Source organism: Fukomys damarensis, unplaced genomic scaffold, assembly GCF_012274545.1.
Source record: "Fukomys damarensis isolate Sample0158 unplaced genomic scaffold, DMR_v1.0_HiC HiC_scaffold_28, whole genome shotgun sequence".
NCBI lineage: Eukaryota > Metazoa > Chordata > Mammalia > Rodentia > Bathyergidae > Fukomys > Fukomys damarensis.
In genome coordinates, this window is record NW_022900940.1 from 22674224 (window position 1) to 22693858 (window position 19635).

The window sequence follows — 19635 nt, forward strand, 5'->3', positions numbered from 1 at the left end:
AAAAAAAAAAAAAAACAGTTTCTACTCTCCTTACTTTTGGGAGATTTATTATCAGAAAGTTCACTGAGAGTAAAAATAATGCATGTTAGCACTCATCAACAATTCAACTAAAAAGAATATTTGAATGATTGGAATATGCTTTGCGATCCTTAAAAAAATACTGAAGATATATGTTCTGGTCTCAATTACTAAATATTCTTACCAGAGAATGTTCACTTTCAACTAACTCAAAAGTATTAATATTCCAGTACATTCAATAGGCAATAAGCTCTTATCAAGACGAAAATTTTTAGATTTTACTAATTAAGAAAAAGACTCACTGATACCAATACGTCAAGTAGATATATGTATAATAATCTAATGATACTGCCACTATCTAAAATATTTCAGAATCCCTTATAAGGAATTGCCATCAGTTTATAGTGCACAACTGCTTACTGCTTAAGTACAGGCTGTTTTTCTACCAAAACACAGTGTTGCCTTGATTAAACACCAGTCCCTTGTTATTTCCAAGATTTAAATTTAAACCTTTTCGAGAATGAGAGTGCTATTACTGAGTACAACTGCATGGGATGTACCCCAGACTTTAACCACTTTAAAGTATTGATCACTTAAATGCATGTATTTATTCTGTATTTGCTTAAAATATCAGCAAAATTATTAATTTTCAGTATGAGACTACTAGATAGGCCATGGAGTGAAAAAAGGTAAAAAAATGAAAAAATATTGAACCCTAAATGTAAGAAATCTGTTTTTAAAAATTCTATAGGATAGTCTGAAGACAGAGTTTGTGGCCATTAAGATAATGACTCTCAAGAACCACTAAAATTTTGAAAATTGAGCATAAAAAAAAATCAATATGTTGCCTATCTACCCTGTCTACTTACCAATGAAGAGAAGCTAAAAAGCAGTGTGAAACAGAATCTGATGTTTTGAAAAGTAGTTGTTAATCTTCTCTATGATACAGGGCTTTATTTATTTACTCTCTGTCCCATACAGAGACTCTTATCCTAAGAGGTTTTTCTTTTCTTCCTTCCATGTACTTTAAAGAATGGAAACAAGATGGGCCTTGAAGAACATTCTTTCTATAACCCACTCTTTACCTAGGATATATTTTCCACCAAGATTTAAATTTTCTTATTTCTCTGCTATAGGCCAATTTACCAAACAGAGTAGATGATAACTGCTAAAAAACTCAGATTACTTCATCATTAAGCAGTTATTTAGTGAATCATAATATGACAACACTAATTTTTTGTATAATATTCATAATTATCTAAGTGGTAAATAAAAGTTAATCTAAGCATGGTTCCAGTGATCAGTATTTAAGAGGAAAGAGTTCATGTTACATTTTATTTTGTAATATTATTTGGAAAATATTTTCTTTTAATCAGTGCAATTGAAAATATAAAGCTAGGAAAAATTAAAAAAACAAGTCTAAATGTCAATAAAAAGTTAAAATATTTAAAAATTAACGTTTGGAAAAACAGATTTTGTTCAACATAAAAAATGGCATTTTCAAGAAAATGAGTATTAAGCCCCCCAAAAATACTTAGAAGTCTGTAAATATATAGGACTTGGGGGTAGGGATAAAGGAAGATGGTGGCAGTAATTAAAGAGGATGGCAGATAAAAAATCAAGATCCTAAAGACCTTAGGAGAAAGAAAATAGACAACTAGTCCTCATTGATGAGAATGAGAAAGGGAATTGTTCTAAGGTTTGTTAGAACCCACTGTTTCAAATATGAAATCTTACCATATAGAAATATGATAAACAGCAGCACATTGTCCAAAAAACTGATCCCGTTTTCACAGATTTAACCTAAAAGACAAATAAGCAAATTTTATAATAAAAATGTTTAGAAAGCTGATTTTAAAATGAATTAAATGTTTAGTAAACTTTTGCTATAAAAAGACAAGGTCATTTTTTTAAAAAAAGCATTGAAGTCAACTCTGATATCTAATATCTAACTACCATAATATATGCAGCATTTATAAACTCTGAACAGCTAACATTTTAAGAACTTTTTTGTTATGTAGTTTTCAGTAAAAATAATCACCTTAAAAGTAACAAATTGCATTTTTCACTTTCTACCTTAAAATTATTAAAGAAAAGTTTATCAGTAAATCTACATTTTTGTTTTGATTTGCTTAGATTGAACACCTTAACCTGTTCAATTTGAATTATGTGATCATATATATCTTACATAATTCTGAGAATCCTTTTTTAAAAACATCATTATACTTAGAAAATTTCAAATACCAAATGAATATCCAAAAAAATTTCTATTTCTAAAATATTTTCCAGAATGCCTCATATGTAAGTAAAATTTTCAATTACTCTGAACTAGAGAGACAATTTACAGCGAAAGTTTAAAGAGTTGAAAAATCTCTATTCTTCTTAATTAAGACTGTATCTTCTCTTTCTGTGTCCTGATAAATAAATTCAAATCTAACTGGTCTATACAGTTAATTTCCAAGGGTTCTTTACTTTAAAATGAGTCTCTACTAATACATTTACAACAAACTATGGGTGACATCCAAAACTGTGGGGGAAATTAGGGAAGAAAGTATATTAAAATGTGGATTTAATGGATTGAACCCAACCAAGGTCTTTGCACTGAGCTTTTTGCTTTTTCTCTTTTCCCTTCTCTTCCCCTCCCCTCCCTTTCCTCATCTATCTATCTATCTATCTATCTATCTATCTATCTATCTATCTTGGAGGCAGGATCACCTTTAGAAAATTTTCCTATGCAAATGAGATTATTCCTTTGATATTGTGATCACCAAAATTTTAGAGAAGGGAGCTGGCATCAAGTGGTAGTCCCCAAATCATATAAATACAGAAAATAAAGAAACAAAGACCAAAATACAATTTTTAGGAAAGGTAGTTAGTATTAGGGAAAGGTGGGGGAACAAAGGTTCAGAGAGACCTAATCCTAAGTGGAAACCCTAAAATGTGTCCTTAGAGGGTGAGATGGGCAAGAAAGCAAAAAAGACATGACAAGGGCACAAAAGGCTAAAGCAGAGACAGAATCAAATAATATTAATAGAGAGGGAGGAAAAAAGTTCAACTTAGAACTTCAGAGTAGAGAGAATGGACTATCAAGCAGACTGGAGTAGGAAAAGAAAAATACTGTCAGGGAAAACTTGCAAATAATTATTTTATCCTTTATATTTATATATTTGTCTACCAGTTTTTTTATTGCCTTTCAGCTCTGAAAGCATAATTCAACATGTGTGATAAACAACAGTACTTCTCTAAGTATTTCTTCTTTTACATTGAGTATGCTGTTAAGCTTTCTTGGTAGAGAATACTAGAGGTACACTGTAGAAGAAAGGGCTCTCCTATCACTTCAGGTGTAGGCTGCGAGTTTGCCATAGTAAATGTGAAGGCATGTGGTGAAGCAGACACCAGTCATGGACCCAGAACACAGTCTTTCTGTGATGCACTGATGTGATGTGGTGATGGCCTTTCTGTAGTCTTGACCTGGTAATCAGAGCTCCCATGCCTACTCTGAAAGCCTTCTGCTGCCCCTGATCCATATATTCCCACTGCATGCCACTGGTCTCCAGTTCCCTCTCCTTCAGAGTGCAGTCTATATCTTAGGTGGCACAGCTCCAAACCATTTCCATACTGGCCAAACCCTTAAGCAACTCTGCTGTCAATGAGCTGAGCTCCATCCTATCCTATGAGTTCTCAACACCTACCAAGTTTGTTCTTCCTTGGGTATTCTCCCTCAGCCATAGGAAACCAACAGTTTCCTTCTGCGTTACTTTTTTTTACCACAGCTGACATTTCTTTGTATAAAACTTCCCTTATTTAATCTGTTGTAACTGTTTCTCATTCTTCACTGGATCCATATTACAAAGCTGATCATTTTATGACAGCCAGAAAGCAAGAGCACAGATAGTGTGCATACCTCCAGTGACCCATCTTTTCCAACTTGGCCTACTCGTAACAGCACATTCAGCTATGAACATCAGTGGATTAATTCACTGATGAGTACAGCACCCCCATGATCCAGTCACCTCTCTTAGTCCAATCAGACTGGCAATTAATATTAACTGGAACACCTAATTCAAAAACCCATCTCTGAGTGATTAGGAGTTTAATAATCATTCGAATCTTCACATCTTAACCAGTTAATGTATCTCTTACTTTATAAAATTGTGATGATTAAATTACAAACAAAAAACAAAAAAATCAAGCCTTATGTATAGTACCCATAAGACATTCGACTCCTTTTATTATTTTTGAGGCATTTTGAAGGAACTACTAAACTGAAACATGAGAAATTAGATTAAGACAAAGAAAAATGGGGGGGGGTTGGGATCAACAAGTGGCACTCCAGTAGAAAAAAAATAAAAGAAGCTGTAATCATACTGAGAGGTTTTAAAACAAAGCTAATTAGTTTCCCCAAATCAAATTCCATTATATTATGAATATGATCCCCAGTATTGAAAAAAATGTATATTATAAATAAGTTTAATTTTCTGAATTATCAGCTACAGGCCAGCAAGTGCAATTTATTAAATTAATAAAAACAAAACATCTTTCCCTCCAAAGCTAGTTGATATGAAATGTTTTTATCAGAGAAAAATTTAAAAGACTAACATAAGAGACATGTCTGGCTATAGAGGTATGAAGTTCAGATTCCTCAATGAAGGTGAAAGAGGAAAGAGAGATAAAACAGATAACCATTTGAGAAGCTTGCAATCAATCAACTGCAGACAAATAAATTGAGAACCGTGGTCTTCTTGCTTGGGGCTGCTCCAAAAGCATAACTTCACCACTCAACTTGGTTGACAAAAATGGTAGTTTATTCAGTCTAAGAATTGACAAAAAATCTGCTGCTTTGTTCCTCAAGGAAGAGGACTTGATGCAAGGTTGGAGCTGGGGAGAATGAAAACAACAGCTGTGTCGGCTAAAAACAAATAAACCCAGGAACAAATGGAAGAACAGCAGACTAGTCAGAAATCAATGTGATAATTCTGGAAATGAGATGAACATTTGAAAAAGCTTAGATAAGGTCTCTACTGATCTCTGTTGACAGAGAAGCTATATACATATAAACAGAAGACTGGAGAAAACTAGGGAAGAGAAAAAGCAAAGGAGTTATAATTTTGAATGCATTCATCATCCCATAAACAGATCAATCTACACAAGTGGAAGCTTTATGGGTCCAAGTGTTTGAACATAAACTCTGCCCAAATCTTTGGCTGACATAAAATCTATACAGATACAGGGGTGATCTTTAGGAATTCAAGTTATAATACAAAAGTAAATAAAAATAACTGAGCTGACACATCAATGTAAATGGACTTCTAGGAGTGACAGATTATACAATTTGAGTCTAGAAACTAACATATATCGGAAAAAATGAAACTGAATACAGTTACATTATATAAAATGACGAGCCTTCGCTAAAAATTATAAGATATGCAAAGAAATAGGAAAGCATGATCCATACTTGAAGCAGTAAAAATAAGGATGGGGATGTACTCAGCAGGAACTACCTATGAACAGAGCCACACATCAGGTTTAGAGGACAAAGACTTCAATCAGCTATTATTAACACATTCAGAGAAATAAGGGTACCATGTTCAGAAAATTAAAGGAAAATATAAAACCGAATTTCAGTAATCAAACAGAGCATATGCTCTTATATACACATGTGAAATAAGAACCAAACAAATCTTGGAGTTGAAAAATTCACTAACTAGGCATAAAAACAAATTTGAGATGACAGAAAACAGTGAACATGGAACTGATTAACAGAAATTAACCAATCCAAAGAACAGAGATAAAAGTCTAAAATGAAGCACTATGAAAACAAAAACATTTTAAGAAACAATTTATAACTTCCCAAATTTTATAGTAAATATTACTATGGCTCCATGAAACCCAACAAATCACCAAATATAATAAACAGAGAATGACATCCAGATTCATTGTAGCAAAAGCGCTGACAGATCAAGAGAAAATTTTAAAAAGAGAAAGAAAGAAAATATGCGTAAGGAAACAATGTAAATAACAGCTGACTTCTCAGAGGAGGAAAAAAAAAAGAGGCAGTGGAATGACATGTTCAAAGTGTAGAAAAGAAAAAAAGTGTCAACCCTAACTCATCTCTATGACATTATCCTTCAACAATGAAGATGGGAAGATTCTGGAAAGATGGTAGAGTAAAAAGCACCAGAAATCTGCTTCCCATCTAGACAAGAACTGCATGGTAGAAGCTATTTTTGAATTTTGGAGCCTATAGGCTGTGTCCTACAGGCAGTGGGAAGACTTGGGGCAGTAAATTAAGATTAATTTTGGTCAATTTTAGCTCTCAGCACAGTAACAGCCACCCATACCTCACCTATCATTTAGCTCTGTGGCAGACAGCTGGTTCCTGGAGCAGCCTGAACATAGCTACAGAAGGTGAAGTGTGCAAAAAGAACCTTGCCTTCCAAGTATCGGGAGTGATACTGACTATTGCTTCTAATCATACAAGTGCAGATAGAGGCTGGTGACTACTGCTGTTGCCCCTCCCATCATGGCTGATGTGACTTCCAGGACACTAAACTGCTGGCCCTTTTCCCTTTCGCTTTTCTACTGTGTTCTCCTTTCAGAAGCCATATAATGAAACTTTGTCTTACAAAAGGAACCACATATACAGAAGACATAAGAAAGTCACTATGCACATAAAGGAAAGATGCAATTTTTTAAAATGGCCAATAAACCACATACAAAATGATGGGCAACATCACCAATCATTAAGGAAATACAAACCAAAACTATGAGATTCCACCATACCCATTATGACAGCTACTATTAAAACAAAACAAGTTCAGAATACAAGTGTCAGCAAATATGTGCAGAAACTGAAACCCTTGCTTGTACACTGTTGGTAGGAATGTAATATGGTACAGCTATTGTGGAAAAGTGGTATGTCAGTTCCTCAAACAAACCTAATACATGATCCACCAATTGCATATCAACGTATGTATGCAAAAAGACAGAAGCAGTGCAAGTGTTATCAGATGAAGCAAAAAGGAAGATGTGGCATATAATGAACTATTATTCCATGTTAAAAAGAAAAGAAATTCTGTCATATGTTACACATGGATAACTTTGGGGATGTTATGCTAAGTGAAGTAAGCCAGTCACAGACAAATGAGTCCTCTTACATGAGGTACTACACTCAGAGCAGTGAAAGTCAGAGAGGTAGAATGATGGTTGCTAGTGGCTAGGGGAAAAAGGTGAGTTATTAATAGGTATACAGCTTCAGTTCTCCAAGATAAAAGAGTTCTTAAGATAGACAGTGGCGATGGTTGCACAGTATGAATGTATTTGATATCTCCGAATTGTATACTTAAAAACAGTAAAGCACAAGTTTTATGTTGGTTATTTTAATAGTGTGTGGGAGGGGCAAAACTGATAAATATCTTTACTAGAAGATTTTCCCTGTAAGAAATACTAGAGGAAGCCCTTTAGATTGAAATTAAATGATACAGTAGGGAAACTCAAACCCACAGGATGGAATGAAGAACAATGGAAATGGTGAATATAGAGCACAAAAGACTATACTTTTTCTTTTCTTAATTTCCATTAAAAATATAAATTATAATTTGGGAAGTGATTACAGTATGTGTAATTTTCAGTGGTGGCTAAAAACAAAAAATTCTGGGATTTGTTACCATTAAAGCTTCATTAAGAATTTCTTGATAGGGACTATTTTTGATCAGTTGAATAGATAACAATGTCAATGTATGGGGAACTTTTCTTAAAACTTGTTCATTTATTATTTTGATCCATTTTCTGTCGCATTTGGTGCAATAAATCTTTGGAATTTATCTTGAAAAAAATATAAATTATACAAGTATGCATTTATAACCCGTACTGTTAGGCTGATAGCACACATAGTAATACATATGAGACCAGCACAAAAGTGGGGAGGGGAATGGAATTATGTTAGATCAAGCTGCCTGAAACAGGTAAGCTAAAGATGTGTAGTGTATTCTCTATATCAACTACGATAAATAACACAACAAATAAAAAAGGAATTAAAATAACATACTTAAAAATATATGCACAAAGCACAATAAATAGCAGGTGCAAATCAAGTAATATAACACTCCAATGAAAAGGCAGAGTCAGGTCAGGACAGAGAAAAGAAGAGCCACCTATATATGATACAAATAGTTCGAATTCAAAAATAAAAAAAGTCATGGAAATAGGAATCCTATGACCATAGACTAGCAAATCAACAACACACAAAACTCCATTTTAAGACAAGGAATATTTCTAAAGACAGAACAATATCACTATAACAAAAGAGTCCATTATTATCAGTAAAATATAAAAAATTTAAATGTACAGAAACCTATTACAGAAAATTTTAAATGTATAGAAACCTATTACAGATTTTAAATGTATAGAATCATAGTAACAGAACTACAATAAAAGACAAGACAATAGATTTGTGGTTGAAGAGTTCAATAATTGCTTCTCAGTAACTGACAGAACTTAAAAGAAAAATAATTGAGTGCTGTACACAAAAGACTTGGGCATTATCAGCCAACTTAACCTGACCATTAATTAGAATATTCAATCCTCAAGACAAGAATACATGTTAAAATACACACACACACACACACACACACACACACGCACGCACACACTATACCAGCAGTGGCGAACCTTTCAGAGCTTTCAATGATAACAAACAACCCACTATGGCACCTGTGCCACAGGTTCACCACCACTGACACTGTACTATCTATGATACGTAGCATATCAAAACACTGTATCAGTATATCAAAACATACACTGAATAGTGCTATCCAGGGCCATCCAATGGAAAAGCAGAGATCTTGAATATAAGTGTGAACAATGTGTGATAAGTTTTAATGCATTCAATTCAGCAGTTGTGAGCTATGGCTGAATCACAAACAACATATTAACATGAAATTTTGTTTCAAACTGCAAAGAAGTGCTAAAGAAACACATGAGATGTTAAAATTATTTTATGTTGATGCTGCAGTGACCATGAATATGGATCACAAGTGATTTTAGTTTAAACTATTTTGTAGTGGTTGTGAAATGGCTAAAAATGAGGAGATTGAGATGGACTTTGTTATCAAAAACCCAAGAAAATGTTGAAAGAGTAAGTGAAATGATTCAATCAAACAGGCAATTGAAACTGGGGATTTAGCTCAGTGGTGCTGCTGCCTGCCTGCCTTGCAAAGGGCAAGGACCGGAGTTCAATCCCCGGTACCAAAAACAACAACAAAAACGAGGCAATTGGGGCCGGGGATGTAGCTCAGTGTTTGGTGGCCTGCCTTGCAAGTGCAAGGACCCGAGTTCAATCCCCGGTACCAAAAAAAAAAACAAAAAAAAAACTGAGGCAATTGACCATTATTAGCAAAACTTCTTACGTTTCTGTTCTACTCAAACCATTTCAACAACAGATAAGAATGAGGTAAATGAAGGCAAAATTTGTTCCATTTATTTTGACTGTTGTATGTAGTTGCACAATTTGCTTCTGAGTCTAGTTTTAAAGAAATGTCACTACAGAGAATGAAATTTGGGTCTATGGCTATCCTGAAACCAAGGTTCACAGTTCTCAATGGAAATTACCCAGTTTTCCTCAAGGGTAAAAAGTGTGTCGATCAAGATCTAACATCAAGGTGATTTTGTTGTGTCTTTTTTTTGGTACTAGGGATTGAACTCAGGAATTTTGTGCTTGCCAAGCAGGCAATGAGCTAAATCCCCGGCCCCTGCTTTTGTTTTTTGTCCTTGATAGAACTGTGTGAGCTTAGTTTGTACCCAGGAAGACTATACTCTGAACACCGTAAGGGCTCACTGGGGCCTTAACAAACAACATGCACAGAACACTGTCTGAGAAAGGGGCAAATGACTTCATCCTCTGTCATGACAACACTTTGTTTTACACATCAATTCTGGTACAACAATTTCTGTCAAATAAAAACATTATCGTGTATCCTCATCCATCTTATTTACAGGATCTAGCACCATGTAACTTCTAGCTCTTCTCCAAAGTCAAAATAACCGTAAAAGATAAACATTTTTAATGGATTCAAGAGTTGAGGCACCTAAGCGAATGCAACTGAGAACACTCATAAAAGAGGACTTGCAGAACTGCTTCACAACATGGCGAGAATGACTGGGTGTGTTCAAAGTGAGAGGGAATAATAATTTTTAAAATTTAACCATTCATTTTTTATCACAATGTATAGATCAAATGTTAGACCAGGATTTAGCAATTATTTTCTAAATAGACAAGACAGTAAACATTTAGGCTCAGAGGCCTTATCTTTCACAACTACAGTATTCAATCCTGCCATTGCAGTGAAAAGCAGCCATAAACAATATGTAAAAATAATGTGAGGGCTGTATTCCAGTATGACTTTAAGAGGTGACCTGTCTATAGGCCATGATTTGAAAACTGCTATGCCACACCATAAAGAAACCCCAACACATATTTAAAAAATTGAAACATACTTTTTTTAGCAAAAGAATTCGAAATCAACAAGAAAAATCATTCTGGGAAATCTCCAAATACTTAGAAATTAACATACTTCTAAAGAACCTACAAATCAAAGGAAAAACAGAAATCTATAAATCAAATTACATGACAACAAAAGCACACAATACATCAGAATAAATTAGACCATTTAGAGGAAACAAGAGTTTCAAAACATATAAATAACCAAGCAACTCATGAAGAAAAATCAGATTGAACTGTGTCACTAAAAACTCAATTAGAAATTAATAATCCTAGATTGAAAGGTACAAACTTATGAAAAAGTTCAGAAAACAGACACAACAAACTTGTTTTAGAAGTCTGGTATAATCCTCACATCAAAGCCAGACAAAGACATTACAAGAAAAGAAAAGAAAGGCCAACGGTCTATATGGACTTAAAAATCCTGAAAAAATACAAGCAACATAAATCCAGCAATGTGTACAAGGGATGGTATATCATGAAATATGGGAGTTCATCTTTTTTAAAAAAATCAATTTTAGGCCAGGGATTTAGCTCAGTGGTTCCGCTGCCTGCCTCACAAGCACAAGGGCCCAAGTAAAAAAAAAAAAAAAAAAAATTTATTGGTGCATTTTAGATATAAGTACCATAATGATCACATTGATCATAGGGATTTTGTACCTGTACATAATATATCTTGATTCTTTTTTTTCACCAATCTCCTCCCCTCCTTTCAATCCCTCTTCCCTTCCTTGTATCCAAGAGCATTGTTTCCATTTTTCCATTCTTTTTCCCCTTCTTCCTTTCTATCTCTCCCCTTCCTTGTTTCCCTTCCCACGTGAACTTTTCCCCATTTCCCAATATTATACACCTCAGTACTTATTTACCCTTTCAGTTTCTCATACCAGAGAAACAATGAGATATTTAAACATGTGTGTCAATTTATTTCGCCTTCAAGTGTATGGTCTCAAAGTGCATCCATTTACCTAAAAATATCTTGTTTATACTTCTTTATGGCAGTGATACTCCATTGTATTAAAAAAAAAAAAAACCCACATCTTCTTTACCGTTCATTGGTTGACGGGCATTTGGGCTGTTTCCAAAATTTAGCTATTATAAATTGTGCTGCTATAAACATGAGTGTGCATACATCACTGTGTTATGATGCTTTTACCTCTTTCAGGAAGATATAAAGGGGAACAGCTGGGTAAAATGGAACCTCCAGTTTTAGGTTTTTTGGTTGTGTTTTTTTTTTTTTGAGGAATCTCCATACTGATTTCTACAGTGGTTACACCAATCTACACTCTCACTAACATTGGAGAACCGTTTTCCACATCCCTGCCAGTATTTGTTATTAATTTCTTTATAATAGCCACTTTCTGGAGTGAGATGAAATCTCACTGCTGTTTTAATTTGCAACTCTCAAATGATTAGTGATGAACATTTTTTTCATATATTTATTTGTCAATTCTACTTCATCTGAGAAGAGTCTATTCGTTTCAGAGGCCTATTTTCATACTGGTTCTTGAAATTTTGGTTAGGGCCTGATTTGAGTTCTTTATATATTCTAGGTATTAGTCCTTTGTCTAAGGATTAGCTGGCAAAAATTTCTTCCCACTCTGGTTCCCACTTTGTTCTGTTGGTGGTTTCTTTTGCTGTGCAAAATCTTTTTTTTTTTTTGGTACCGGGGATCAAACTCAAGACCTTGTGTTTGTGAGGCAGGCAGAAGCACCACTGAGTGAAATCCTAGCCCAACATTTTTTAATAAGATGAGATCCCACTTGTTGATTCTTTGTAATATTTCCTGTATGACTGAGATTTTGTTCACAAAGTTTTTGCCTGCACCTATGTCTTCAAGAGTTCTACATATTCTACCTTCCAGCAGATTGTGTTTCTGTTCTAATATTTAGATCTCTGATCTCTTTTGATTTTAGTTTAGTGGTGAGAGATATAGGTCTAGTTTTAGTCTTCCAAATATGGAGAGCCAGTTTTCCCAGCACCATTTATTAAAGAGGCTTTCTTCCAGTGAAGGTGTTTGCCTCTTTTGTCAAAGATAAAGTGACTGAGTGTTTGGAGTTGTTTCTGCATTTTCTAATCTGTTCCAATGATCATTGGGCCTTTTCTCTCTCTCTTTTTCTTTTTATCTTTTTGCCCAGTGTCATGCTGTTGTTATCATGGTAGCTTTGTAGTATAATCTCAAGTCAGGGACTGTGATGCCTCCTACTTTGCTTTTGTTGCCCAGAATAGCTTTTGCTATTACAGACCTCTTCTGGCTCCAAATAATTTTTTAATTTGTTTTCTGTAGTTCTGTGAGGTCTGCTATTAATATTTTCATCAGGATTGCATTAAATTTGAATGAAAAAATTGGGAAAATGACCATTTTCACTATTTCTGGTTCTTCCTACCCACGAGCAAGGGATATGTTTCCCTTTTCTGATATTTTCTTTGATCTTTTTCAGAGTACTGCAGTTTTTAAGGTAAGTATCCTTCACTAGATTGATGCCTAAGTATTTTTTTTTCCCTATGCTATTGTGAAAGGCATGTTTTCCCTGTTACTCTCTAAGTTTGTATTTGTGTACAGGAATGCTATTTATTTCTGAGTGTTGACTTTGTATCCAGCTACACTATTTAATTTGGTTATTAAATCTGCAAGTCTTTTGGGGGAGTTTTTGGGGTCTTCTATGTGGAGTAGCATGTCATCTGCAAATAATGACAGTTTAACTTCTTCCTTTTCTATCTTTATTCCTTTTATTTCTTTCTCTTGTCTCATTGCTCTGGCTAATGTTTTCACAACTATATTGCATAGGAGTGGTGTCAGTCGACATCTTTGCCTTCTTCATCATTTTATAGAGTGTAAGCTTTCAGTTTTTGACCAGTATGATGATAGCTGTTGGTTTATCACAGATGGCTTTTATAGTTTGAGATAAAAACCATCTATTCCAATTTTCTATAGGTTTTTAAAAAAATATTGTGAATAGGTGTTGCACTTTGTCAAATGCATTTTCTGTTTCTACTGAAGTGATCATGTGATTTTTGTCCTTGGTTCTGTTAATATTAGTATTACATTATGCAAAATTATTTTAATGTCTGCTAATTCTGCAGTTTTCCTACTGGGGATAATTTATAAAATACAAAACTACAAAACTTCTAGCAAACAATATAGGAAAAAATTTAGATAAACTTAAGTTTGGTGATTTTTTTTTTTTTAAGATACAATGCCAAATGTATGATTTATTATTAAAAATTTTAGAAGACTGAATTAGAGTAAAAGGTTAAACTTACTTGTAGCCTGAACACAGCATAAAAACTGTATCCCATAGCATAAAAATTATATTCCAGTGCAATTCAAATAGTTAAAACTCAACCACTGTCTTGCACCATAGCCAACAATCAACTCAAAGATGGATCATAAAAATGACTAAAAATTAGAACTATTCAGTTTCTCTAAGTAAACATACAAAGAAAAAATCCCTGTGCCCTTGAAATAATCAAAGAAATCTTCAATTAGACTTCACAGAAATTTAAAATATCTGCTTTTAAATCATTCTTAAAAAGGGAGGGCAAGCCATAGACAGGGAGAAACTGTCTGTAAAAGATGTACCTAAGAAAGGACTTATTTTCAGAATATACAAAGAACACTTACAACTCAATAATATGACAACAGACAAACCCAACCAAAACATGGACAAGAAATATGTGCAGACAGTTCATCGAAGTTTAGGGTCAGCAAAGAGGCACATGGAAAGATCATTAGTCACCAAGGAGAAGCAAATTAAAGCTATGAGATACTACTAGAAGGAATAAAACTTAAAAATCTGACCACATTATAATAAATATACTGATTAAATAAATATGAATTTCAAGCACTGGTGGAAGGAATACAAAATGAACTCAGCCATTTGGTAACTTTTTATAAACTTAAATATACACTTACCATACAAACTAGTAATTCACACCTAAGCATTTATCTAACAGTAACACTACTATATATCTCCACGCAAAGACTCATATGCAAATTTTTATAACTATTGTATTGATAACTGCCAAAAACTGAAACCCAAATAGTACCTCTGTAAAATGTAATACTACTCAGCAATAAATGGTAACTTACTATACTACCGTGGAACAAAATACATGACTCTCAAAAGTGTTATGCTAAGTGAAGGAGGCCAGACACTAAAGATCGCTGGGCCTTCCTGTTTCTATTTATATGGCATTCTAGAAAAGAAATCAGATCAATGATTGACAGAAATAGGGGTTAAGGACTGATTACAAAGGCACAAGAGGGAATCTTCAACCAACCAACAACTCTATAGGAGGCAATATGGTAAGCACTGTTCTAAATACTATCTACATTATTTAAGTACATTTATATGAGGTATGATTAAAATATGCAACAAAAGTTTAAATTTTTAAAATTTACTACAGTAAAAGACATAGTCATTATATCTCATCACTCTTGTCATTTTCTGAAGCAATTTTGGAGGTCTATTTTCCAGTCTCTTTACAAGGAATGATAAAAAAATATGGTGAATGTAGGATGAAACCAAGAGTTATAAGAGTGCAGAAAGTGACTGAGGAGATGATGTCCCTTCAGAAAGTTAGGCCACTGGAACAATAAAGTTATAACTGAATCATCAACATATCAATAACATAATCACCATGCAAAAATACTATGGTGAGTGTTGCTGCCAATGGAATGGAAAAGCTGAATCATAAAACATTGTCTCTTCATCCACCTTATTTACCAGATCTAGCATGGTGGGACCTGTAGACCCTCCTCAAAGACAAAAGGACCATGAAAGGCAAACATTCTGAATTGATTCAGGACATCCAGGCAGCTATGAGCACATAACTGAAGGTAAGAAAGAAGAGTTCTCCAGAACTGCTTCAAAAAGTGGCAACAATGATGGGATAAGTGAAGTGAGGCAGAGTATTTTGAGGGGGATTAACTGAAATGCCTTTTACTATAATTTTAGAAAAATTAAACATTCAATGTTGTTTTCAATCATACTATGAAAATTGTGTGCTCTGGTGTTGGTGACTAGCATCCGTATAAGAAGTAGTAACACACATGTACTCATTTCTTACTATGTATGCTCCCACAATATTCCATGCCTTTCTGACATTAACCTAAACCGTATGAAGTAGATATTATCATTACTTTCCTTCTACAGTGGGTAAAACAAGCACAGGGAGTGTAAACAAACCCTGGCAAGAGAGCTGGAAATCAAACCAAGACAAATCGTATTGTGTCTGTCTGTCTCCAGACTATACTCTCAAAGATCACTAGACATTGAAGGAAAAACAGTTAGAATATTTACAAAACACATATCTAAAAGCATATCCAGCTGGGAATGGTAGTGCACACCTGTAATCCAGCACTTGGGAAGCTGAGGAAGGATGACTGTTGAGTTCAAGGTCAGCAGGGGCTACATGTTTTAAGGCCAGCTTGAACAACAAACTGAAACTTTGCAAATAAATAAAATAAAATAAAATCTATGTATCTTTCCATCTGCCCATCCATCCATCCATGCATGCAGGCTGGCTCCTGGGCCCTGAGTGCCCACTCATCTGTCATCTGCCATCCTTCCCTTCCTCCCTCCTTGGGAGCCCTGGGCCAGGCTGTGTGCCAAAGGCAGGGAGGGTGGCTCCAGGAAAGCAGATCATGTTTATAACCTCATCTGAGGAAGAAACAACTGTTAGAATAGTTAGAAGTGTTATTTTGCCATGGATGGTGGTGCACATCTGTGATCCCAGCACTTGGGAGGCTGACACAAGAGGATTCCTGTGAGTTCAAGGCCAGCCTGGGCTACCTGGTGCGACTGTCTTAAAAAAACAAAAGCAGGGGGCCAGGGATTTAGCTCAATGGTACTGTGCCTCCCTTGCAAGTCCAAGTGCAAGGTCCTGAATTTGAATCCTGGTACTCCCCCCGCCCAAAAAAAAAAACCCTTGTTATTTTCAGTTTACTTAGTGAAACTCACACTCATTTTAACTTTCACTTTAAAAAATCTTTATTGAAACTCTACAGCTAAAACATTTCTGTATTCTACTTATGAGGAAGATAAATAGGATACTCCTATTATTCTATCAACCTCATTTAACCCCGTATAACCAACATAAAAAGCATTTGATCCACACTGAGTTCTACAAAAATTTCTGTTGAGTTAATAAAATATTGTGCCACTTTAAAAACTATGCAATGAACAAGCTAATCTTTAAATGTATATGGAAATATAAAGATTTCAAAAATAGCCAAAAAAATCTTGAAAAAGAATAAAGTCGGAGAACTTATACTTCAAAGTGATTTCAAAACACTGTAAAGCAAGGGCTGAGGATTCAGTTCCACCAAGCACAGGTTCTGCACCTGCCTCTCAAGCACAAGGTCCCGAGTTTGATTTCCGGTACCTAAAAAAAAAGAAAAACAAAACAAAACAAAACATACAAACAAACAAAAAACCACTACAAAGCCACAGCAACCAAAACTGTGTGACAATGGTGTTAGGAATGGAATGACAGAATTTAAGTTCAGAAATAAAGCTATATACTTATGATCAACTGCTTTTTGACAGGAGTGCTAAAAAGACCATTTAATGGGAAAGGGACAGTTTTATTTAACTAGGTATCTATAGACACAAGAATGAAGTCAGACACCTTATCTCTAACTAAAAATACTTAAAAAAATTAAAATGGATTTAAGATCTGAAGAACAAAAATATTAATCCGTAGAAAAAAACAGGTGTAATCTTCAGTTTTCAATTACACAGCTATTTCTTTTAAATGACATGAAAAACACAGGCAACAAAAGAAAAAATAGACGAAGTGGATTTTATTGAAATTAAAAACTTTTCTGCTAGAGACACTATCAACAGGGCTGGGGGTTTAGCTCAGTGGTGCAGCTGCCTGCCTTGCAAGTGCAAGGTCCTGAGTTCAATCCCCAACCCCCCCCCCAAAAAAAGACATTATCAAAAGAGCGAAAAGGCAAACACATAAAAAAGAAAACAGAATTTAAATGTTTTATTACCAAAAAAGTCAACTAAAAAAAAAAAAAAAGACAGTAAAGCAGGAGAAAAAGGACCAAAAAATCCTATAATGTATGATATGGAAAACAAATGACAGAAGTCAGTCTTTATCAGTGATTTAAATGAATTAATTCCAATCAAAAAGATTGGCAGAATGAATAAAAATATATGATTCAAATGTTTGTTTCACAAGAGACTCATTTTATATGCAAAGACATACCAGAAAGGATGGAAAAAGATGTTCTATGAAAATAGTAAACAAGAAAGAACAGGGTTAACTATAATAAGAAAAATACAGACTGAATCAAAAAGTGAGAGATTTATAGATTAGTTTTAAAAAGTTGAATACAACAAGGAGAAAAAAACATTTATGCACCTAAAAACAGACCAAGAAAATGTAAAAGGCAAAAACTGACAAAACTGAAAGGAAAAATAGTTCTACAGTCGACAACGTCAATAACTTGTTTTTAATAATGGATTAAACAATCTGTTGGAAGACAAGGAATTAGTTGACTCTAAACCTGAACATGTCTGATGGATGTATACAGAAACAACAGTTTTCTAAATAACTTCACCCACATTCTTCTCAAGTGCCTATGGAACATTTTCCAGGACACAGAATATGTTAAGTTACAAACTAAATCTCAACAGATTTAAAAATATACACAAGAGGATGAAGCTAGAAAGAAAATTGGAAAATTGACACATTTGCTGAAATTAAACACATTCCTAAACAACCAAAAAAGAGAACACAAGGGAAATTAGAAAATTAAGAAAAATGAAAAGAAAAATATATTAAAACATTTGGCATACAGTGAAAGCAGTGCTAAGGGGGAGGAAGTATAGCAATAAATACATTCCAAAACAAGGTAAAAAATCTCCTTTACAACATAAGGAACTGTAAAAGGAATAAACTAAAGCTAAAGCCAGCATAATAGAGAAAACAACAAAGATTAGGAAAGAGAAACAAAATTGAGAGCAGAAAAGAGAAATACCAACGTAAGCAGGTCAGTTCTTTAAAAAGATCAAAATTGACAAATCTTTATATGTCAAAAGAACTGAATAACCTGAATTAAATGGATAAATTCCTAGAAACATAAAACCCATTATATCTGATTTACAATGAAACAGAAAATCTGAAGAGACTTATAATTAGTAAAAAGATTGAATTAGTAGTCAAAAATCTCCTAAGAAAGAAAAGCCCCAAGACCTGATGTTTCACTGGTAAGTTGTACCAAACACTTGGAAGAATTGAAATAAACCCAGTCCTTCTTAAACTTCTCCAAAAAAATTAAAGGGTACACGACCTAACTCATTATATGTCAGCAACCCCTCAATACCAAAAATTAAAGATACTACTATTAGAGAAGACCACAACCGCTTATAAAAACAGTGATGCAAAAATCAACAAAACACTAGCAGACCGAATATAGCAGTATATACCATGATCAAGTGGGATTTACTCCTAAATGCAAGGATAGTTCAACATAGAAATTTAAAGAAAATTCAAATTAACACCACATTAACAGAATGGAAGAAAAAAAGTCATGCACGCATGCAGAAAAAAAAATAAAATAAAAACATGATAAAAACATACAACTATGAATAGAAGAAAAACCACCTCAATGTAATAAAAGCCACACATGAAAACCCACAGCAAACATCAAGCTCAATGTGAAAGAAAGCCTTTCCTGTGATACCAGGAGTAAGGCAAGGATGGTGTTTTCAGCAAAACTATTTAGCATAGCACTTGAAACTCCAAACAAAGGAACTGGCAAGAAAACATCCAAATTAGGAAGAAGTAAAATGGCTGATCCCACATATGACCACATAGCAAGAAAACCCTTACCCCCCCACTCTTATTAGAATACTAAGGAAAGAAGTAGGATACAAAGCCAACATACACAAATAAGTTACATTTCCATACACCAACAAAAATCTAAGAAAACAATTCCATATATATATAATAGCACTATAGAGAATAAAATATCCAGGAATTACATTAGCCAGAAAAGTAAAAGATTTGCACAACGAAAAACACTGCTTAAAGAAATGAAAAGTCCTAAGTAAATGGAAATACACACCCCATCTTCATACACTGGAAGACTTAATACTGAT

General features: G+C 34.2%; 1 protein-coding gene across 2 annotated transcripts in view; it reads right to left on the reverse strand.

Annotated features, from left to right (window-relative positions):
- Stt3b (STT3 oligosaccharyltransferase complex catalytic subunit B) overlaps positions 1-19635 on the reverse strand; it is a 97440-nt gene that overhangs the window by 35817 nt on the left and 41988 nt on the right. For both annotated transcript variants that reach the window (XM_010638260.3, XM_010638259.2), the window contains one exon: positions 1756-1821. In XM_010638260.3, the coding sequence (XP_010636562.1) occupies positions 1756-1821 (66 nt within the window). The remainder of the gene's footprint in view (positions 1-1755; positions 1822-19635) is intronic.